Here is a 23,799-nt window from a genome sequence, read left to right on the forward strand (position 1 = left end):
GAGAATCAACCTTAGCATTTAAAATAGCATTTTCATTCCTAAGGTTGTCAATTATTTCACGGCAAGTGCTTAGCTCACTAGATAATTTTTCACATTTTTCTACTTCTAGAGCATAAGCCTTTTTAACCTTAACATGTTTTTTGTTTTCTTTAATTAGACAATCCTCTTGGGAATCCAAAAGGTTGTCCTTTTCATGAATAGCACTAACCAATTCATTCAATTTTTCTTTTTGAGCTATGTTGAGGTTGGCAAAAAGGGAACGCAAATTATCCTCCTCATCACTAGCATTATCATCACTAGAAGATTCATATTTAGTGGAGGAGTTGGATTTAACCTTCTTCTTTTTGCCGTCCTTTGCCATGAGGCACTTGTGGCCAACGTTGGGGAAGAGGAGTCCCTTGGTGACGGCGATGTTGGCGGCGTCCTCGTCGTCGGAGGAGTCGCTTGAGCTTTCGTCGGAATCCCATTCCCGACAAACATGGGCATCGCCGCCCTTCTTCTTGTAGTATCTTTTCTTTTCCTTTCTTCTCCCCCTCTTGTCGTCGCCTCGGTCACTGTCACTAGATATAGGACATTTAGCAATAAAATGACCGGGCTTACCACACTTGTAGCAAACCTTCTTGGAGCGGGACTTGTAGTCTTTCCCCCTCCTTTGTTTGAGGATTTGGCGGAAGCTCTTGATGACGAGCGCCATTTCCTCATTGTCGAGCTTGGAGGCGTCGATTGGTTGTCGACTTGGTGTAGCCTCCTCCTTCTTCTCCTCCGTTGCCTTGAATGCAACGGGTTGGGCTTCGGATGAGTCGCCAAGCTCGTTGATTTTCCTCGAGCCTTCTATCATGCACTCAAAACTTACAAAATGCCCGATAACTTCCTCGGGGGTCATTTTAGTATATCTGGGATTACCACGAATCAATTGAACTTGAGTGGGATTAAGAAAAATGAGAGATCTTAAAATAACATTTACCACTTCGTGATCGTCCCACTTCTTGCTCCCGAGGTTGCGCACTTGGTTCACCAAAGTCTTGAGCCGGTTGTACATGTGTTGTGGCTCCTCCCCTTTGTGAAGCCGGAACCGACCGAGCTCCCCCTCGATCGTTTCCCGCTTGGTGATCTTGGTGAGCTCATCTCCCTCGTGCGCAGTTTTGAGCACATCCCAAATCTCCTTTGCATTTTTCAACCCTTGCACTTTGTTGTATTCTTCCTTGCTTAGAGAGGCAAGGAGTATGGTTGTGGCTTGAGAGTTGAAGTGCTCGATTTGGGCCGCCTCATCCTCATCATAGTTTTCATCCCCTACCGACGGTACCTGTGCACCAAACTCAACAACATCCCATATACTTTTGTGGAGCGAGATTAGATGAAATCGCATTAAATCGCTCCACCTAGCGTAATCTTCACCATCAAAAGTTGGTGGTTTGCCTAATGGGACGGAAAGTAAAGGAGTATGTTTGGAAATGCGAGGGTAGCGTAGGGGGATCTTACTATACTTCTTGCGCTCTTGGCGCTTAGAAGTGACGGAGGGCGCATCGGAGTCGGAGGTAGAAGTTGATGAAGTGTCGGTCTCGTAGTAGACCACCTTCCTCATCCTCTTGTGCTTGTCGCCTTTCCGATGTGGCTTGTGGGAAGAAGATTTTTCCTTCTTCTCTTTGTGGTGAGAAGAAGATTTCTTCTCCTTCCCTTTGTTGGAGGAGCTCTTCTTCTTCTCCCTCCTTTTGGTGCGGGACTCTTCCGATGAAGTGCTCCCGTAGCTTGTAGTGGGCTTTTCGCCGGTCTCCATCTCCTTCTTGGCGTGATCTCCCGACATCACTTCGAGCGGTTAGGCTCTAATGAAGCACCGGCTCTGATACCAATTGATAGTCGCCTAGAGGGGGGGTGAATAGGGCGAAACTGAAATTTACAAATATAAACACAACTACAAGCCGGGTTAGCGTTAGAAATATAAACGAGTCCGAGAGAGAGGGCGCAAAACAAATCCCAAGCGAATAAGCAAGTGAGACACGGAGATTTGTTTTACCGAGGTTCGGTTCTTGTAAACCTACTCCCCGTTGAGGAGGCCACAAAGGCCGGGTCTCTTTCAACCCTTCCCTCTCTCAAACGGTCCCTCGGACCGAGTGAGCTTCTCTTCTCAAATCAAAGCCGGGAACAAAACTTCCCCGCAAGGGCCACCACACAATTGGTGCCTCTTGCCTTGATTACAATGGAGTTGTGATCTCAAGAACAAGTGAGAAAGAAAAGAAGCAATCCAAGCGCAAGAGCTCAAATGAACACGGCAAATCACTCTCTCTAGTCACTAGGGTTTTGTGTGGAATTGGAGAGGATTTGATCTCTTTGAATGTGTCTAGAATTGAATGCCTAGAGCTCTTGTAGTAGTTGAGAAGTGGAAAACTTGGATGCAATGAATGGTGGGGTGGTTGGGGTATTTATAGCCCCAACCACCAAAAGTGACCGTTGCTGGCAGCCTCTGTTCGATGGCGCACCGGACAGTCCGGTGCACACCGGACAGTCCGGTGCCTCTGCCACGTCACCATTGCCGTTGGATTCTGACCGTTGAAGCTTCTGACTTGTGGGCCTGCCGAGGTGTCCGGTGCACACCGGACATGCACTGTTTGATGTCCGGTGCACCGGTATGGGCAGCCCTGACGTCTGCGCGCGCTGCGCGCGCATTTAATGCTGCGCAGGGAGCCGTTGGCGCCGCAGAGAGCCGTTGCTCCGCTGGCACACCGGACAGTCCGGTGCACACCGGACAGTCCGGTGAATTATAGCGGAGCGGCTGTCGTGAAAACCCGAGGATGACGAGTTCCGGAGGCCGCGGTTCGTTGGCGCACCGGACATGTCCGGTGCACACCGGACAGTCCGGTGAATTATAGCGCGCCGGCCTCCGCGAATTCCCGAGGGCGAAGGGTTGAAGTCGAAGTCTTCTGGCGAAGGGTAGAAAACGAAGTCTACGGGCGCACCGGACACTGTCCGGTGCACACCGGACAGTCCGGTGCCTCCAGCCAGAGGTGCCCTCGGTTGCCTTATTGCTCCTTTGTTGAATCCAACACTTGGTCTTTTTATTGGCTAGATGTGAACCTTTTATACCTGTATAATCTATACACTTGGGCAAACTAGTTAGTCCAAAGATTTGTGTTGGGCAGTTCAACCACCAAAATTATTTAGGAACTAGGTGTAAGCCTAATTCCCTTTCAGCCGCCCCGCCAACCACTCACCCCGTCGCATTAACTCCGCGGCGAAACACGCGGCGCTCCTGGCAGGAGGAGCGCGCGACGCTTCACCTTCGCCGTAATAACCGCGTCAGAAAAGGTACGCCACGTCGTCTGATTTCGTATCCTTTTCCGTTTTCCTCTTTCTCTATCTCTTGCAACAGGGACCGGGAAAGGGGGATACCCCGAAAGGGATCCTTCTCCGCGAAGGAACCGGGCTCCGAGCCCCCCATTACTGATCAGGGGTTCGAAGGCTGGCCCCCCCCGAGGGTTCAACAGTCGCCTCAGATCGCGTGGGCCCGACACCCACTACTGGTCAGGGGTTCGAAGGCCAGCCCCCCGAAGGGCTTCATGGCCGCCTCAGGCTACTCGGGCTCCGCGCCCATTACTGATCAGGGGTTCGAAGGCTGGCCCCCGAAGGGTTCACAGTCGCCTCAGACACCGAGCGAGGGATGACCAGGGGTACGTTCGATACATAACCGAGGCTCGGGCTGCGCTCCCGAGGTACCCTAGGACATTTCCGAGACCAGTGGGAACGATCTTGTAACGGAATCCCATCGGAGGGAGGCATCGAGCCCTCGGACCCCGTCGCCAGGGGACCGGGTCCGGCAAATCACCCGCAGGTACTTTTGGGCGTGCCTCTGGGCCCCTAGCCGACCCCCAACGAACGGGGCACGGACGTCCACTCGGATTACCCGCTTGCAGCTCACCGGAGACACCATGTTCGGTGCCCATCGAGGGTAACATGGCGCACTCCCCCCCTCCTCCTTGCGGAAAGGCGACGTAGGGGCGTATGTAAAAAGCCGAGTCTGTCCCTGATCGTCCTCTCGCCCTGTGCAGAGGCTCGGGGGCTGCTCTCGCAAAAACCGGCTCCGGCCAAATCGTTGACAGCGTCAACATACCAGCCCGAGAGCTTGGGCCCCGACCGTGCACCCGGGCTACGGCCAGTTCGCATGAGGGAACGACCAGACCCGCCAAAGTATTAAGACCTCGAAGGAGTGTAACCACTCCTCCGAGGCCTCGGGGGCTACACCCGGCGGGTGCGCTCGCGCGCACCCACCGGAACGAAATGCAACCGAGAAAGGCTGGTCCCCTTGCGAAAAAGTGCGACAAAAGCCTCCAAGCGAGTGCTAACACTCCCTTCGAGGCTCGGGGGCTACTGTCGGGGACCATAATTAGGGGTACCCTCAAGACGCCTAATTCTCAGCTGGTAACCCCCATCAGCATAAAGCTGCAAAGGCCTGATGGGCATGATTAAGTCAGGGATCAGTCCACACGAGTGACTCGATCACGCTTCACCCGAGCCTAGCCTCGGCCGAAGGCAACCGACCTCGAGAGACTTCCGTCTCGCCCGAGGCCCCCTTTTTATGGCGGACACATCACCGGCTCGCCCAAGGCCTTGGCTTCGCTCAGAAGCAACCTTGACTAAATCACCACACCGACTGACCAAATTGCAGGGGCATTTAACGCACAGGAGGCCTGACACCTCTATCCTGACACGCGCCTCCGGCAGAGCCGAGGTGACCGCCGTCACTCCACCGCTCCACTGGCCAGTCTGACAGAAGGACAGCGCCGCCTGCGCCACTCCGACTGCAGCGCCACTCGACAGAGTAAGTCTGACAGGCAGTCAGGCCTCGCCAAAGGCGCCACGGCGAACTCCGCCCCGCCCGACCCCAGGGCTCGGACTCGGGCTAAGACCCGGAAGACGGCGAACTCCGCTCCGCCCGACCCCAGGGCTCGGACTCGGGCTAAGACCCGGAAGACGGCGAACTCCGCTCCGCCCGACCCCAGGGCTCGGACTCGGGCTAAGACCCGGAAGACGGCGAACTCCGCTCCGCCCGACCCCAGGGCTCGGACTCGGGCTAAGACCCGGAAGACGGCGAACTCCGCTCCGCCCGACCCCAGGGCTCGGACTCGGGCTAGGACCCGGAAGACGGCGAACTCCGCTCCGCCCGACCCCAGGGCTCGGACTCGGGCTAAGACCCGGAAGACGGCGAACTCCGCTCCGCCCAACCCCAGGGCTCGGACTCGGGCTAAGACCCGGAAGACGACGAAACTCCGCCTCGCCCGACCCCAGGGCTCGGACTCCGCCCTGGCCTCGGCCGAACGACTTCCGCCTCGACCGACCCCTTGGCTCGGGCTCGGCCACGGCAACAGAAGGCAGACTCAACCTCGGCTTCGGAGGAAACCCCACGTCGCCCTGCCTAGGGCACAGACCGCCACGTCAACAGGAGGCGCCATCATCATCCCACCCCGAATCGACTCGGGTCACGGAGAACAAGACCGGCGTCTCATCCGGCCAGCTCCGCCAGAGAGGCAATGATGGCGCTCCACAAGCTCTATGACGACGGCGGCCCCTAGCTCTCTTACGGAAGCAGGACAACGTCAGCAGGGACTCGACCGCTCCAACAGCTGTCCCTCCATCAGGCTCCGCCACACCTCCTACAGCCACGACATCACGCCAGCAGGGTGCCCAGATCTCTCCGGCTGCCACATTGGCATGTACCTAGGGCGCTAGCTCTCCCTCCGCTAGACACGTAGCACTCTGCTACATCCCCATTGTACACCTGGATCCTCTCCTTACGACTATAAAAGGAAGGACCAGGGCCTTCTCAGAGAAGGTTGGCCGCGCGGGACCGAGGACGGGACAGGCGCTCTCTTGGGGCCGCTCGCTTCCCTCACCCGCGTGGACGCTTGTAACCCCCCTACTGCAAGCGCACCTGACCTGGGCGCGGGACGAACACGAAGGCCGCGGGACTTCCACCTCTCTCACGCTCGGCTCCGGCCGCCTCGCCTCTCCCCCCTTCGCGCTCGCCCACGCGCTCGACCCATCTGGGCTGGGGCACGCAGCACACTCACTCGTCGGCTTGGGGACCCCCCTGTCTCGAAACGCCGACAAGTATTACACCCAAACAATTAAGAGAATGTTTGGTTTCTAAGGACTAATTTCTTGTCCATCTATTTTATTTAACTTTAGTTTCTAAATTATTAAATACAAAAATTAAAATATAGTTTTAATTTCGCCATTTAACAATTTATGGACTAAAATAAAATAAATTGGACAGACCAAAAATAGTCTATATTAACCTAACTAGCTTTATGAGACTTTTGCACTCTAGACATTTTATCATTGCCGTCTCAGCTTTTGTGGAACTGTCCAATCAAATGTAGTGCTAGTATTATAGATTATATTGTTTATATAATTAAAATTTAAAATAGAGGATAAGATAGGATACCTGCTAAAAAGAGCATTAGGACAGGCAAGATTGCTCGTACCTCTCCATCAGTCCAATATGTTCTGCGGGTAGGCAAGAGGCGACGCCAGTTCCATGTTCCTGGTGCACTAGGGACAGAGTAAAAACGTGAAAAATGCTAATAGCTAGATTCAAAATAATTATAAATCCTTTATTTTCTTAAACTGTGCACCAGGGTAACGGATTTTTGCCGGAAAACCGCAAATACCAATCTGTTTGACATTTTAAATTCATTTTAAAAAAAGGTTTCAAACTGCACGAGAAACCGCCAAATTTCATCGAGAAACCAGTTTCCGTAAGTGTCGCTTCTTCGCTTGGACTCTTTTACACAACAGAGTGTTGACAGCAGAGAACTTTCAGAAAAGGGATGGTCTTTCAATCCTTCTTGTTGTCTCTGTAATTCGACCTTTGAAACGACGGTTCATTTATGCAAGGACTGCCCCTTCAGCAGGGAGGTGTGGGACAGAATATTGTCTTGGGCGAATCTTTTGTCCTTTAGGGGGATCTTTGGCTCTGAATCTTTGTACGATTGGTAGAGGAATTTGAGAAGTCGGTGCAACAAGCATTCGAGAAGATCTTTTGATAGCCTAATGATTTATTTTTGGTGGAGCATTTGGTTAGAGAGGAACAATAGAATCTTTCATAATCAGCTTAGATCAGCGGAGCAGGTCGCGTTAGTGGTCAAAGAGTTAGTTGGTTGTTTCCATGGTCCGGCGGGCTAGTAGGTCTGCTCAGTAGGTTGGTTCACGAGTTTGCTTGTAGTCTTATAAGTCGTTTCGGTTTCTTGTAATTTCCCTGTTAGTTCTACTCCTTCTAATATATTGGAGCGGCAAGTCTTTTGTCTCTCACTTTAAAAAAACCAGTTTCCGTAAGTTTTTCAAATGGGGTTTGGGGATTTTCCAGTGGTAAACCGGTATTTTCACCGGTTTTCATTTTTTAAACATAAATATAAGATATACGTTACCATATTTTTTCTATTTTTATATTTTTAAAAATTTTGAAGAATTTTTTTTAAAAAATCGGGTGGGAAACCGTTTTCGGGCGCCATCGTTTTTCGGAAAACCAGGTTATAAACTGCGGTAAACCGCCAGTTTTTCCAACCCTGGTTTAGGGCATCATATTTGACGACAATTTCTTTTGTAGTTTTCTGCCCAAAGAAGAGGTAGGGGTATTACTATGAGGGGGAGTTTTTTTAGGGGTTTTTCGTCGGTTAACTGAAAAAATATATAAGAGACGAGTCTATCTTTACACCATTCTCTATACGCCTTGTCTATTAACTGTATTTATCATTCACGAGCTCAAGATTATATCATATAGTTTCTTTATTGTCTTTTATATTTAGAAAATTGTTCCACCGTCTCACGCTGGCTACCAAATCCCCGCATCCTCGTTCATTTGTAATTCAGAGACATATCTAGTAATCCGATCGTCGTAACAAGCAAGAAATACCTTTTTTTTCCTCCTTGGTCAGAAGCGACTGAAGAGTGTTGTTGTCGTCGTCCCCGTCGCAGGGCCCGGATGCTCGTCGATTGGGTACGGGGAAGCGGAGGAGCTGGGGCCCTTCCTGGTGCAGAAGGGCAAGCCGGAGCTCAGATGGAACAACTACTCCTGGAACACAGAGGCCAACCTTATGTTCCTGGAGTCCCCGGTGGGCGTCGGATTCTCCTACACAAACACGAGCTCCGACCTGCTGCAGCTCGGTGACAAGATCACCGGTATGTAAATGTAATACTAGATCACGATCAACCGCCGTAACGATGAAAAATCTATTTCCAAGACAAATTTTTTTTTTTGGGACGCAGCTGACGACGCTTACAAATTCCTGCTCAACTGGTTCAAGAGGTTCCCGCAGTACAAGTCACACGATTTCTACATCGCCGGCGAGAGCTACGCCGGTGAGTAACCGGCGGTCGAATGGAGCAGTTTTGCTTTTGCCCATCTCAACATCTGAAGCACACTCCTTAGTTCAGTGAGTCAGAGCCCACGGGGCTGACGACAAAACTGAAACGCCTCGGGCTTGTGCAGGGCACTACGTCCCGCAGCTGTCGGAGAAGATCTTCGACGGCAACAGGGCGGGGCACAAGGAGAGCCACGTCAACTTGAAGGGCCTGATGGTCGGGAACGCGCTCATGGACGACGAGACGGACCAGACGGGCATGATCGACTACGCCTGGGACCACGCCGTCATCTCCGACCGGGTGTACGGCGACGTCAAGGCCAGGTGCGACTTCGGCATGGCGAACGTCACCGACGCCTGCGACGCCGCGCTCCAGGAGTACTTCGCCGTGTACCGCCTCATCGACATGTACAGCCTCTACACCCCGGTCTGCACCGACCCCGCCAGCTCGTCGGCGCCCTACGCGCGGAAGGTTGCCGTTCACGGCGCCGCCCCCGGGATCTTCTCCAGATACGTGCGTTGCGTGCGTACTTTCGAGCATCATCCAAGCCTGTGCATTTCTTCGTTTCAGTTCTCATCTTTTGTTTTTTTTTCCTGCATGCATCGCATCGATCTTGATGAATTGCAGCGAGGATGGATCATGAAGCCAGCGGGCTACGACCCCTGCACGGCGGAGTACTCGGAGGTCTACTTCAATCGGCCCGACGTCCAGGCGGCGCTGCACGCGAACGTGACAAAGATCGGCTACAACTGGACACGCTGCAGGTGCGTCGTGCCTCTCTCTTTCTCTCTCTTCTCTCATTACTCTTCAGGTTTTAGGAGCACCGAAACTTAAAAACTCGAATCGAACTGTGCTGCTGTTCGCGCATGCAGCGATGCGATCTACACTTGGAACGACGCCGCCTTCTCCACCCTCCCCGTCATCCGCAAGCTGGTCGCCGGCGGCCTCAGGTTGTGGGTGTTCAGCGGCGACACTGACGGAAGGATCCCCGTGACGTCGACGAGGCTCACCCTCCACAAGCTCGGGCTCAAGACCGTCCAGGAGTGGACGCCGTGGTACGACCATCTGCAGGTAACTTAACCTGACTTTTGTTTTTTTCAGGAGCAGCTGCATCGACTGACTCTAACGTCTTCCTCCGCCGAAAAAAAACAGGTTGGTGGATGGACGATCGTGTACGAGGGCCTGACATTCGTCACGATCCGCGGCGCTGGGCATGAGGTGCCTTTGTACGCGCCGCGGCAGGCGCGTACGCTCTTCAGCAACTTCCTGGCAGGCACCAAGATGCCCCCAACGGCGTTCCCCTAACTGCTGTCTCCCCCTCTTTTCTCTCTCTCTCTCTCTCTCGCTTCTACCAAAGATGCATGTGTAATTCGATCGGAAAAAAAGGAAAAGGTTCAGGAATAAAAGTCAGTCAGGTTTTAATAGAGAAGATTCATAATGCTCAAAATCACAACGTACTGTGCTGTCTCTTGAATGTGTCCTCCAAGACTGTCGCAGTAGCTGACAGCATATGAAACATTAAACAAGACACCTCCGTAGTGTTGCGCAGCAGAAACTGACGGAAATACTGAGCAACTAAATAAATAGATCAGAAGTAACAACTGTTGAATTCCAGGATTTATTACATCACAGACCAAGCATCGGGAATCCGGGATACAGAATACAGAATACACACACATGAATGGTTAGGACTTATTAGGAAACAAGAACCACCAAGTTCACAGACAGACAGCACACAGCAAACCTGACAACATATGGACTGACATAGGCTCTTGGCTTGGCACATGTTCTACATCTAACCTTTCTTTGGCATGGCAGCCAGCCTTGTATACATGCGGGCCATTGATTGATAGCCTCTGATGTCACCCGACCGCAGGAGATTGCCTATGATTGAGCAAAAAGATAGCCAGAAAGTGAGACAGATTCAGACTACTTGATAGGCTTATCTCGGGCAGCACATGATTAATCAGAAAGGTATAACTGCACATTTAGAGGATCCTAGCTCATGGTAGCAAAAAGTCCATTGATGATATCATATTAAGAGAGAAAATATATACATAAATTTAAAAAGCCAGTGAGATGACGGTGGTATCTTTGCTTTAAGGGCAACAAATCACACAGTAAACCATAAAGATAACAAACATATCAATTGAATGGAAAATGAGAAAGACCAGCGTCGCTTATTTTGGTAGGGGCCATATTGTAACGATGTAGATTAATTAGATGGACAGATCAGGCACAGTGGTGATAAGCCTTTCCACTGAGCCAAAGGTCCTGGGTTTGACACAGCCTCTCTGCAAAAATGCGGGAGTAAAGCTTGCCTCGGTTGTTCCTTCTCCAGACTCCACTCATGTGGGAGACGCTAACACTGGGTTTGTCTGTAGTGTAATTAGATCTAGAAGTTACAACAGCTAGTTGAATTACAAAATAGTGATGCAACTGCTCCTTCAAATCTAGCTGTGCTGTAGCACAACAGTTCTGCTACTACATTTGATAACTCGGAATGACTTTTTTCTTCTTCTTTTGGCTACCACCTTAAGAGTAAAGAGTGGTTCCCATGCTGCGATGTCACTCCTGACTCCTGAGTCCTGATACTTGAGATGTATTCTCAGGTCTCCATTACAGCAATAGCTTAATATTTCTTATATGTCCTAAAGTACATATGTTAAAGTCCACAACATTAAGATTAATATTATATCAACTCAGTCTAATTCATAAAGATAGAAAAGTAGTAGAACGTCGTAGTTTTTCGTGTACTGTAGTTTGATATAGAGTGAGAAGAGGTACCTGAATCACAGTTAAGTGGGCTGTCTGGTTCAGGATGGGCCATCAGAGCAATTATCGCTCTACAAACAGACTGAAAGGTCCATGCAGGGCTCCATGCATTCTTCAATATATCAAGACAAATTTCACCTGTCTAAAAACAGGAAAAAAGGAAACAAATGTAACTAAACAGAAATTTCCACTTCCCCTTGATTCAGATTTAATAAATGACAAAACAGGGCATTGCAGTCTCATATAACCTTGAAATGCACATTTGGGTGGAAAATTTTGGTTAAAAATCGAACTTGAGGAGGCAGTAGAGGATACTGCTCTGGAATTGCGAACGCAAGTTGAAACACACCACCTTCATAAGGTGTTTCAGAAGGGCCCTAACCACATAAATATAGATAATTAGAAGAGGCAATAGTAAACGTACGATCTTTCCTGTTACGGCAATAAAAAATAACCTTGATAAGAGCAGTCCACTTGAATATGTTGGAATCATCACATATTAACTGGATATCAGGGTCAGCTGACTTCTCTCGTTGTACCTCCTTGTACTCCTTGAAAAGCCTTGCCCTAGATGCCTAGAGATAAAAAAAATATTGCCAAAAAGCTTTAGGTTTCATGTTAAGAACCCTTGCGGCACAAAATATCCGATGGGTGTGGTGCAGGATTTGATGTAGCATGTAGAAATTTCCTGGTTACTATAAACTATATTGCAAGTAATTAACACTTTAACAGGTTCATTTCATTCATCATTATTATACTTATGACATACTTGAACCAATATGGCAATACACAATAAACTTGTGGTAACAACAAAAAAATCACATTGCTCCCTATAAAATGCAGATTTCTAGCTATTAGATCTCGCATATTGGTATAATGGATGCATCAAGTAGCATAAGGAAACATGATCATTCAAATTTTATGGGATGGCTGGCATATTGCACGGATATGCAATCAATGTGCCAATGAAGCAATGATGCACTCACCTGCATCTTCTCCTTTCTCTACTAGAGTTATGACCACAGTGCTGATATAGGCAAATGCGTCGCTGAATGCTGGCAAAATAAGAAATAAGACTAAGTTCGAAAGATACAGTGAAACTCTATAGTGAAAATGAACCATGATGGGCTTATCACGGGTAGGGATGTCAACGGGGCTGCTCCCCGTCGGGGACTGCTCCCCGTACCCGTACCCACCAAAATAAAAATTCCCTGTTCCCCGTCCCCGTCCCCGTCGGGTATACGGGGATCCGATGGGGAAAAATCCCCGCCAACAGCCCAGTTAAAAATCATGTCCAGCACAATAAATCAGTAGCATATTACATTTGCAAATATATAAACAACACAAATCATAGCAGCTATTGCAACTATGGCATGGTACATCACAAGTCACTAATACAATAATAAGAAGTAATAACCCTATTATATAGTACAGCCACAATGCCACATAGCAGTACCAGACTACTAGCTATTACACACATGAATGAAGCCGAGCAGCCGAGCAGCACGTGACCCCCTAAATTTTGGTAAACAAGCTGCACCAACACCTTGATTAGATAACAAGAAAGCAAGAACTCGTACACTGTCAACTCATGTCGACCTTGCCCGTTTTCAAGAACAAAAATCTAGACAGGCCACGGATCGATGTATTGGATTAGCAGGGCATCCGTCAGCACACAAATCTACAACTAACTGAACGAATCAGAAGAAGGATTTTAGGGTTCGATTGTGTTCGAACCGGTTTTGAGCCGGCGGACAGTCCGGCCCTGAGGCCGGACGGTCCGCGGTCCGGACGGTCCGCGCCTGTGGGCCGGACGGTCCGCGCGTGCGCAGAACAGATTAGGGTTCCGAGTTTTGTGCTACGGTTGTTAGCTATATTCGCGGGATTAGCTCGGAATCAGTTGTGTAAAGGGTCCAGCCCCCCTCCTCTATAAATAGAGAGGTCTACGGCCGATTTGTAATCATCAACAATCGAATCAATACAACTTCTATTTCGCATTTTATCCTAGGAGTAGTTCTAGTCTAGTTTAGCTTTAGCCTTCCAATCCCCAATTCTTCGTCTCTCTTCGACTCTACGTCGATTAGAGGAGTCTAGGTCGGCCGGCCCGAGCCTAGACACCACCTAGGATCTCTCCTCCCCGACGGGGTCCCTCCCGGGAGCGAGATCCAGGCGCCGTCGACGGTCTTCCGCCGCCCCTGCGCACGCGCGGACCGTCCGACCCTAGGGCGCGGACCGTCCGGCCGTCAGGCAGGGAACTCGGGCTCCTGCACCAGGTCGCGGACCGTCCGGCCCTGTGCCGCGGACCGTCCGCGCCTGACCAGAAAGCACCGCCGCCTCGCACCAGGCCGCGGACCGTCCGGCCCCCGCGCGCGGACCGTCCGCCTCTGTGCAGAGAGCACCGCCGCTGGTTCTCTTGAGTAATTGGCGCCTCCAAAAAGGCGTCAACATACTTTTTGGCGACTCCGCTGGGGAAAACACATCTAGGCTCATCAAATCGGCCCTCAATGGCCGGTTCAAGGGAGAGCTCTGATATTTCTCCAAGCAACATCATAGAGCCGACTTGGGAAACCTTGCCGGCTGACGAGCAGCTCCAGTTTGAGGAGCACAAGGAGCGGATGATCCAGGAGGCGAGAGCGAAATTCTTGGCCAACTTCAAAGTGGACAGGAACAACAAGGTCGTCCGACATCGGGCGACGGATCCGGCTTCGCTTCAACCCACGCCAGATATCCCCAATGTAAGTAATACCAACGAGCTACAATCTCTTAGAAATTATGTAGAAGAGCAGCGTGAACAAATGCAGAGCATCATAGGGGGTATGCAAAGCGATGTTAAGAGACTAGTACGTGCATTCGATAAGTCTAACATCGCAAATTTTCCTTCACACGAGGTTGGGTTAGGAGATAACGCGTGTAACACATCGGCTACAGGTTGTCATGACCAGTCACAACCCCTTTATGGGATGCCGATGGACACATACCCTAAGCAACCGCAAATCGGCAGCAAACCAGCCGATCTGCACATGCCCGGACCGTCCGCACGTGAGCGCGGACCGTCCGGGCCAGCAACAGTCGGGCCTATTTTTAATGAGTTACCTAGATATGCGCCCGAGCCACCACACACGGCACAGAACCCAAACTACCCAGTCGGACGGTCCGCATACAACGACGGACGGTCCGCATATAACCACGGACGGTCCGGGTACGTATCCGGACAGTCCGCGCATGAGTATTTTGAGGAGGATTATTACATGAATCCTCGCCCGTCCCAGCAACACTTCCCATCACACTATGCGATGCACCAGCCCATTAATTCAGGATCCAAAGCCCAGGAAAGCTTTCCGGCCCCACCTAGAAGGCCGGAAAGAAACGATCAAACCTATGACCCATATAGGGCAAATGAAAATGCACCACGTAACTCAAACCAATGGGGGAAAAGACAACATGCTAATATCCAGCCAACCCCACCTATGTTTGACCAGAGAGTCGGTGGTCTCGCACCGGCTGCCATTGATATAGTAAGGGAAGAAATAGCCGGGGCGTTCCGAGATAAGCTCGGAGTAAGCATGGTCCCTGGGGGGCGATCATATCGGAAACCTTATGACAGCCGATTTGATCACCACCCATACCCACAGGGAACCAGGATACCCGAATTTACAAAATTTTCGGGTGATCAAGGAAAGAACACACGTGAACACATAGGCCAATTTTTAGCACAATTAGGAGAGTTGGCCGACACAGAGGCATTTCGCGTACGTTTATTCTCATTATCTTTAACAGGAACTGCGTTTGCATGGTACGCCACTTTACCTCCTAATTCCATTTCATCATGGGGGGATTTAGAACAAAAATTTCATGATCATTTTTTCTCCGGTGACTATGAGTTGGATTTGGTAGATTTAGCGTCGTTGCGACAGACAAAAGATGAATCGGTTAATGATTACATCCGGAGATTCCGAGATACAAGAAACCGATGCTTTCAAATTCATTTAGCAGAGAAACAGCTAGTAGGATTAGCCTTTAATGGTCTGCGATATTATTTAAAAGAAAGATTAGAAGGCATCCAATTTTTTACACTAGCACAGTTACACCAGAGAGCTTTGGCTTGCGAAAGCCGGAGCAAAGAAACTGCTAAAACAATGCGTCACAACGTACACATAGTAGAATGCGACCAAAGTAGCTCAGATGACGAATCAGCAGAAGTGTACGCTGCTGAAATGGTTTGGCCAAAGCAGGCTAAATCTTCGGCTTGTGCTTCCTTACAGCCGGTTCAAAAGAAACGGCAAGAGGAGGTAAAGTTTACATTTAATGTTGGTAAATGTGATAAAATATTTGATGAGTTACTTAAAAATGGCAATATTAAAATAAATCACACTGTTCCATCCGCCGACGAGCTAAAACGTCGTGCGTACTGCAAGTGGCATAACTCATTTTCTCATGCCACTAATGATTGTAATGTATTTCGGCGACAGATTCAATCGGCCATTAACGAAGGACGATTGAAATTTCAGGAAATGCAGGTGGATACAGAGCCCTTTCCGATGAACATGATTGACTTCGAGGGCAAGAAAGTCTTGGTTCGGCCAAATACAGCCGATAAAGGCAAAGGCAAGGAAACAATCATCGGCAATGCTAAAAGAGCCGATGGAGATTGTAAAGTTGCTTGCAGGAAGGTGGTGGCCGAGAAGACTCCCGATGGAGGGGAGACACTGAAAGTGACTATCACAGCCTCTAACACTGGGGGGCAAGCGCAGACAGGGAGACAGTTGCGGGAACCCGTGCTGCGCATCACGGACAGTCCGCCGTCCCGACGCGGACGGTCCGACGCTTCCCCGGACGGTCCGGACGACTCTGGCGGACGGTCCGGACGACTCTGGCGGACGGTCTGGCCATGCTCAGGACTCGCAGCGACCACGTACCTTCAAACCACGACGACCAGAGATAGGTACGTGGAAAACAAATACATTTAAAGCAGCTGGTCGGCTGATCAAGCCTGGCCCGACTTTCGATCAATTGTTGTCTAAATATGTGAAAAAGAAGGCCGGCCCCAGTGACCGGCCACCGAAGCGACCCCGCTCACCCATTCATGAGCAACGTCAGGTCAGGCCGATTGGACCACCTCACCAATCGGAAGAAATGAAAGGTCCTATTGTACAATTGAGACCTAACATGCCGACATGGACCCCTCCACCCCCTTATCCATCTATGCCATATCCATACACATACTTACCTCCACCATATGTCCCAAATCAAATGTGGGGTATGCCACCATATCCATTTGGGATGCCACAGTACCCCGCCTGGGGGGCACCCCAAACATCCGTTTTTGATAGGTTGGCGCCGCCAGTGCAAGACCGATTGAGCGCTGCTGAATCTGGTCACCAGGCACAGGCCCAACAAGATTGCCGGACTACTCGGCCTCCTAGGCCGACCAATCCGGCAGGGGGGCATATGCCTGCAACAAAAAAGGACATCATCAAAATAGGCACTGCAGATGTTGTCATACAAGAAGATAATAAAGGGCCGATGATTTTCGGCGAATCGGCCAACACAACCGAAAAGGATACGGCTACCATCAAAACAGTCGATCCAAAATACTCCATGCCTCGATGGTGCCCAGCGGGATTGACACGATCCCAAAAGAGAAAATTACAGCGCCTAAGAGCAAAGGAGAGCCAGGAGAAGGAGGCGGAAAAGACATTTAATGACACACATCCACTATACCCGCCACCGCAAAAGAAATGGAGACCGAAGGCCGTTGAGAAAAAACAAACGACCACAGAAATAGAAAGTCAATCTGCACCAGGCGCGGACCGTCCGGCCCCTGCGCACGGACCGTCCGCCGTTCACCAGGAAGTCTCTGGACGACCTGCACCAGGCGCGGACCGTCCGGCCCCCGCACGCGGACCGTCCGCCGTTCACCAGGAAGTCTCTGGACGACCTGCACCAGGCGCGGACCGTCCGGCCCCCGCACGCGGACCGTCCGCCGTTCACCAGGAAGCCTCCAACGACACGACAACATCAATGGAAGAGGACGATCTGCTGGGAGAAGACCTGGTCGACTACGAGGCTTCTCCAGAACGCCCAGGTATGGATGTAAATATTATTACATTTTCTGCCGATTGTACTATTATCGGCGACGATGAACCTGTTGTTGCCCAGTTTGATTTTGGTCCTAAAGAAGCCGCCTTTACTGAACCAAAAGAATCGGTAAATCATTTAAAGCCGCTCTTCGTGCGCGGCCACATTGATGGGATACCGATTGCTAAGATGTTGGTAGATGGAGGGGCGGCTGTAAATCTGATGCCTTATTCATTATACAGAAAATTAGGTAAACAAGATGACGAACTTGTCAAGACCAACATGACCCTCAGCGGTGTTGGAACTGATAGTTCGATCAAAGCCAGGGGACTTACGTCCGTTGAATTAACCATCGGGACTAAGACCCTTGCTGCTGCATTCTTCGTCGCTGATGTAGAAGGAAATTACAGTTTAATCCTAGGCAGAGATTGGATTCACGCCAATCAATGTATACCTTCTACATTACATCAAATGCTGATACAATGGGTAGGCGATGACATAGAACAAGTACATGCTGATGTATCGGCCTGCATCGCTGTGGCCGATGCCCCTGTACTCTGGACTTATGAGACTGCTACATGTCTCACAGGAGTAGACTTTTCTGATTATCAATTCATAAGTATAGATAAGAAAGGTTTCATTCCTGTAATGCTAGAGCCGATGGAGAATCGGCTAAATCCTAAATAAAGTTAAAATGATGAATACACACAAAGTTCATGAGTCTTTGGTCACAGACAGTTCGGCCGCCAAGGCCGGATGGTCTGGTCTTTCACAAAAGAGTTCGGACTTTAAGACCGAGCATCTACCACAGCGAAAAGACAGTATTACGGATGATCCGGTCCCCGAGACCGGAAATTCCGCCATCACACAAAGATCATCTGATTCCTCTGTGGGGGACATGATAGAGGAATTCAGAGATCTTGATAAACTAGGACAGGGGTTTACATCGGCCGATCCTTTGGAGGAGATTGACATAGGAGATGGTAAAACTTCAAGGCCGACTTTTGTAAACAAGACCCTGGAGACCGATTCTAGAAATGAGATGATCGGTCTATTGAAGGAATATTCAGATTGCTTTGCTTGGAATTATACTGAGATGCCTGGATTAAGCCGAGAGATCGTAGAGCATCGGTTGCCTATTAAATCTGGTTTCAGACCTTTCAAGCAAAGAGCTAGAACATTTCGTCCGGATCTTCTCCCACGCATCAAGGACGAAATCCACCGGCTGCTAGAAGCTGATTTTATCAGACCTTGCAGATACGCAGAGTGGGTCTCCAATATTGTGCCGGTGGAGAAGAAGGAGACAGGTAAACTTAGAGTATGCATTGATTTTCGCAATTTAAATAGAGCAACTCCTAAAGACGAATATCCTATGCCCATAGCCGACACATTAATCAATAATGCATCAGGAAATAGAATTATTAGCTTCCTTGATGGTAATGCTGGATATAATCAGATTTTCATGGCCGAAGAAGATACGTCTAAAACGGCCTTTATATGTCCAGGCTTCATTGGTTTATTTGAGTGGGTTGTCATGACATTTGGTTTGAAAAATGCTGGTGCTACTTATCAGAGGGCTATGAATTTGATCTTCCATGAATTGTTAGGAAACACTGTGGAAGTTTACATTGATGATATTGTAGTCAAATCGGCTGAGTTTAGTTCTCATATAGCTGATTTGCGTAAAGCCTTTGATAAAATGCGTCAGTATGGTTTGAAAATGAACCCACGTAAATGTGCTTTTGGAGTGTCGGCTGGTAAGTTTTTAGGATTTGTCATACATGAACATGGTATAGAAATAGACCCTGACCGAATCAAGTCTATTCGGAATGTGGGACCTCCGACCTGTAAGGTCGAGGTACAGAGGTTTCTCGGCAAGGTGAATTATTTACGAAGGTTTATTTCTAACTTAGCCGGGAAGATTGATGCCTTCACCCCTATCCTTCGGCTTAAGAATGATGCTGAATTCACTTGGGGGGCAGAGCAACAGGAAGCATTTGATCTCATTAAAAAATACTTGTCTTCGGCTCCCGTGTTAAAAGCACCACAAGTAGGAGCACCATTCAGATTATACATTGCAGCTGAAGACAAGGTTATTGGGGCTGTTCTGACACAAGAAACTGAGGGGAAGGAGCATGTGGTGACATATCTAAGCCGAAGGTTGGTGGATGCTGAAACAAGGTACACTTTTATTGAAAAGTTATGCTTATGCTTGTTTTATGCATGCACCAAATGTAGATGTTATTTACTGTCTAGTCATTGCACTGTTTCTGGTCAAGCCGATGTAATCAAGTACATGTTGCATAACCCAATTATGAGTGGTAGAATTGGTAAATGGGCTTATGCACTCATAGAATATGACTTGGCTTATGAACCATTGAAATCTATGAAAGGCCAAGTCGTAGCGGATTTTATTGTAGAACATCGGGTTAATGATATTCATGAACTAGACATATCATACCTCACTATTACTCCTTGGACTTTATATTTTGATGGATCGGTTTGCAATGAAGGGCAAGGAATTGCCATTGTGCTTGTTTCACCAAGTAATGTCTCCTTTGACTTCTCTAGCCGATTGAAAACGTATTGCACTAATAATCAAGCCGAATATGAGGCCCTCCTATTCGGTTTAGAACTTTTAAATGGTATGGGAGTAAAACATGTGAAGGTATTTGGTGATTCTCAGCTGGTTGTCCAACAAGTGTTAGAAGAATATCAATGTCTTGATGGTACTCTAAATAGCTATCTTGAGAAATGTTGGAGCATAATCCATTCTTTTGACGAATTCAGTATTCGGCATATCTCTAGAGTTGAGAATCATAGAGCTAACGACTTGGCACAAGATGCATCGGGTTATCGGATAAAGAGAGGGAAATTTCACAAAACTGAAAATCTGATAACCAGTGCAGAGCCAAATTCCCAGGTCGCGGACCGTCCGCGTGTTGACGCCGGACCGTCCGAGGTTACCAGAAGGGTTCTCTTAATCGATTCGGCTGACAATGAAGCCGATACAAGTGATTGGAGGACACCTATACTTAATTATTTGCAAAATCCCAATATCAGGACAGATAAGAACATTCGGCGAACAGCTTTCAAGTATGTGTTGATGAGTGATGAACTTTACCGCCGAACGGTTAATGATATCCTGCTTAAGTGCTTGGGCCCAGACGATGCTATATTAGCCATGGCCGAAGTACATGAAGGAATTTGTGGTACCCATCAATCAGCTCCAAAGATGAAGTGGTTGTTGCGAAGGTCTGGTTTTTATTGGCCTAGTATGACAGCTGATTGTTTCAAGTACTACAAGGGGTGCCAAGTGTGTCAAAAATTCGGCGACCTACAGTTGGTCCCTGCAGCCGAATTACATCCTATCATCAAGCCTTGGCCATTCAGAGGATGGGGATTAGACTTTATTGGAGAAATTCATCCTTCGTCATCAAAAGGGCATCGGTTTGTGTTAGTTGCCACTGACTATTTCACCAAATGGACTGAAGCCGTTGCTCTAAAGAACATGACGCACAAGGAGGTAATTGAGTTCATAACTGAGCATATTATTCATAGATTCGGCATTCCCCAGACCTTGACTACAGATCAAGGTACTTCTTTTATGTCAAAAGAGGTACGTGAATTTGCTGAATTATACAGAATTAAGCTGCTTAATTCGTCTCCATATTATGCTCAGGCCAATGGACAGGCCGAGTCTAGTAATAGGACGTTGATTAATTTGATAAAGAAAAAGGTATCTGATAATCCTAGACATTGGCATAAGATTTTGTCTGAAGCTTTATGGGCTCATAGAATATCTAAGCATAGTGCTACTAAAGTATCTCCTTTTGAGCTTGTCTATGGGCAGGAAGCAGTGTTACCTGTGGAAATAAGTTTGAATGCTGTCAGGGTTGCCAGACAAAATGATCTAACTGTTACTGATTATTATAATTCAATGATGGATAATATTGATGAGGTGACCGACAAGAGGATGATAGCTTTAGGAGCAATAGAAAAGGACAAGATCATGGTAACCAGGGCCTACAACAAGAAGGTCAAAGCAAAATCATTCCAAGTAGGAGACTTGGTGTGGAAGACCATTCTACCTCTAAGGAATAAAGACCGAAAGTTCGGGAAATGGTCGCCAAGCTGGGAGGGTCCTTATAAAGTGAAACAGGTGATGTCTGGTAACGCTTATTTACTACAAACATTACAAGGCAAGGATTTACCTAAGGCTTTGAATGGGCGTTTCCTCAAACAGTACCATCCTAGTATGTGGCAAGATGTCTAAGAAAACCGATGTGATCACATCGAGTTAGTTGCTTTTGGTTCGCCCAGCTCCACCAAAAGGCAGGGGGGCATATGTTCGAACCGGTTTTGAGCCGGCGGACAGTCCGGCCCTGAGGCCGGACGGTCCACGGTCCGGACGGTCCGCGCCTGTGGGCCGGACGGTCCGCGCGTGCGCAGAACAGATTAGGGTTCCGAGTTTTGTGCTACGGTTGTTAGCTATATTCGCGGGATTAGCTCGGAATCAGTTGTGTAAAGGGTCCAGCCCCCCTCCTCTATAAATAGAGAGGTCTACGGCCGATTTGTAATCATCAACAATCGAATCAATACAACTTCTATTTCGCATTTTATCCTAGGAGTAGTTCTAGTCTAGTTTAGCTTTAGCCTTCCAATCCCCAATTCTTCGTCTCTCTTCGACTCTACGTCGATTAGAGGAGTCTAGGTCGGCCGGCCCGAGCCTAGACACCACCTAGGATCTCTCCTCCCCGACGGGGTCCCTCCCGGGAGCGAGATCCAGGCGCCGTCGGCGGTCTTCCGCCGCCCCTGCGCACGCGCGGACCGTCCGGCCCTAGGGCGCGGACCGTCCGGCCGTCAGGCAGGGAACTCGGGCTCCTGCACCAGGTCGCGGACCGTCCGGCCCTGTGCCGCGGACCGTCCGCGCCTGACCAGAAAGCACCGCCGCCTCGCACCAGGCCGCGGACCGTCCGGCCCCCGCGCGCGGACCGTCCGCCTCTGTGCAGAGAGCACCGCCGCTGGTTCTCTTGAGTAATTGGCGCCTCCAAAAAGGCGTCAACAGATTGCCAACAAAGCCCTTCGGACTAGGGAATCCAAGCAAGCTCGTGTATGATTGCTTACCGAAACGAAAGCGAGGCTGCACACGGTATGCTTAAAAATAATTCAATTTAAATGTAAATATTAAAATAATAATAATAATAGCACCCACCGGTACCTATTGGACAGGCAATCAAAGTTCTGACTGTCAATCGCGGTGCCAGTGTAGTGTGTACTTGCATGGAGACGCCATAGACACTTGACATTGTGAAATCAACAACACAATTACACAATTCCTTTTTCGAAAATAAAACACAAGACGATTACACGTTGGAACCCCCAATCTCTAAACCCAGAATATCATCTAGAAACCTGAGCAGAGAAGCATACCGTGTGCAGACCTTGGAGAGGCCGGCTGCCGTGTGAGGTAGAGGGAAGGTGGTAGCGGCCGTGGGATGTAGAGGGAGGTGACCGAGAGATGGAAGCTGGCCGCGTCCAATGGAGAGGGAAGCAGCTTCCGCGGTTGTGAGGAGGCGGCGGTCGGCGGAGGGGGCCGCGAGACCGCAACTCGCGAGAGGAAGACCTGGGGGTGATTGGAGGGGAAAACCTGGGAGATGAAGATGAGGACGTTGCCTGTCCAATAGGTACCGGTGGCCGGTGGGTGCTATACTTCTTTATTGTTTAACTTCGGTAGTCTATTTGACTTAGGTTGATCATTCTTGTTATTTTTGGGGCGTAATTGAGGAAATATGTAATTTAATTTAGTTCTAGTAAGTGTACCAAAATGCTGTGTATTTCTAATTATTTCTCTACTATGATTTTGTGCGTGAAGACCAAAATGTCTTTCAGTTCCTCCAAGAAAATAGAGCCTGATAACCAGGAAGAGCAGGTAGTTAGATCTGCATTAGCGTGAAATCTCTGCATATATTTCTTATGTCATAATAAGAAGATATTAGCAAGAAAATGCAGCTATTTTTTAATTAAGAAATACAATTATGTACTTATTTCTTCCTTCCGTCTAGAGTTTGCTCAGCTCTTGCATAATCTTATCTTCCACACATTTAGGTCTTGTTTGGAAGCTTAGTATTTTTGCAGTTTTGAGATAATACTATGTTATTTAATGATACTGTGGTATTGAAAGCAAGATATATATTCAAAACAGGAGAACATGCCCACTATCAGGTTTAGACAGCAACTGAACATGCCCACTATCAGGTTTAGACAGCATGAACTTATTCAGTTCATATAAACAGATTACCTAAACAATATCACAACAGGATCAAGATATATATTCAAAACTGTGCCCACTCAAGACAGCATGAACTTATTCAGTTCTAGAAGCACATAACTCAAGACAGCATGAACTTATTCAGTTGATAAACTATCAGGTCTAGACACTAGACAGAACAAAAAAAACGTTTCCTTGCCGCAGAGGAAGATCTAGCATGAACGAAGTGCCAAGCCTGTCCTCCAGTTCCAAAGAACTGAACCTGCTGCTCTGTCGGCCACCCTTGGAGCAACAACTAGCCCACCATGGGTTCAATCATGTCC

The 23,799-nt window shown here is 48.8% G+C and overlaps 2 protein-coding genes across 5 annotated transcripts in view; one reads left to right on the top strand and one right to left on the bottom strand.

The window, feature by feature from the left end:
- The window catches only part of LOC100279206 (Serine carboxypeptidase-like 34), a 29,120-nt gene extending 19,315 nt beyond the window's left edge, over positions 1–9,805 (top strand). The window contains exons 2-7 of one of the 3 annotated variants that reach the window (XM_008645213.4): positions 7,966–8,169; positions 8,257–8,349; positions 8,480–8,874; positions 8,980–9,116; positions 9,225–9,423; positions 9,505–9,790. In XM_008645213.4, the coding sequence (XP_008643435.1) occupies positions 7,966–8,169; positions 8,257–8,349; positions 8,480–8,874; positions 8,980–9,116; positions 9,225–9,423; positions 9,505–9,657 (1,181 nt within the window). In that variant the 3' untranslated portion in view covers positions 9,658–9,790. Of the gene's footprint in view, positions 1–7,916; positions 8,170–8,256; positions 8,350–8,479; positions 8,875–8,979; positions 9,117–9,224; positions 9,424–9,504 lie in introns of those variants that run through there. The other 2 variants (XM_008645214.4, NM_001152230.1) reach the window with 2 other exon arrangements.
- Positions 9,806–9,908: 103 nt separating this feature from the next.
- Positions 9,909–22,885, bottom strand: LOC100191818 (uncharacterized). Of its 2 annotated transcripts, none has more exons than XM_035967663.1 (6): positions 12,606–12,835; positions 12,114–12,182; positions 11,583–11,702; positions 11,376–11,504; positions 11,140–11,269; positions 9,909–10,236 (listed from the first exon to the last, which is right to left on the bottom strand). In XM_035967663.1, exons 2-6 carry the CDS (start codon positions 12,117–12,119, stop codon positions 10,148–10,150), a joined length of 474 nt encoding a protein of 157 aa, XP_035823556.1. In that variant the 5' UTR covers positions 12,120–12,182; positions 12,606–12,835; the 3' UTR covers positions 9,909–10,147.
- Between the last annotated feature and the right edge of the window lie 914 nt (positions 22,886–23,799).

The sequence above is a fragment of the Zea mays genome, chromosome 5, assembly GCF_902167145.1.
Source record: "Zea mays cultivar B73 chromosome 5, Zm-B73-REFERENCE-NAM-5.0, whole genome shotgun sequence".
Lineage (NCBI taxonomy): Eukaryota > Viridiplantae > Streptophyta > Magnoliopsida > Poales > Poaceae > Zea > Zea mays.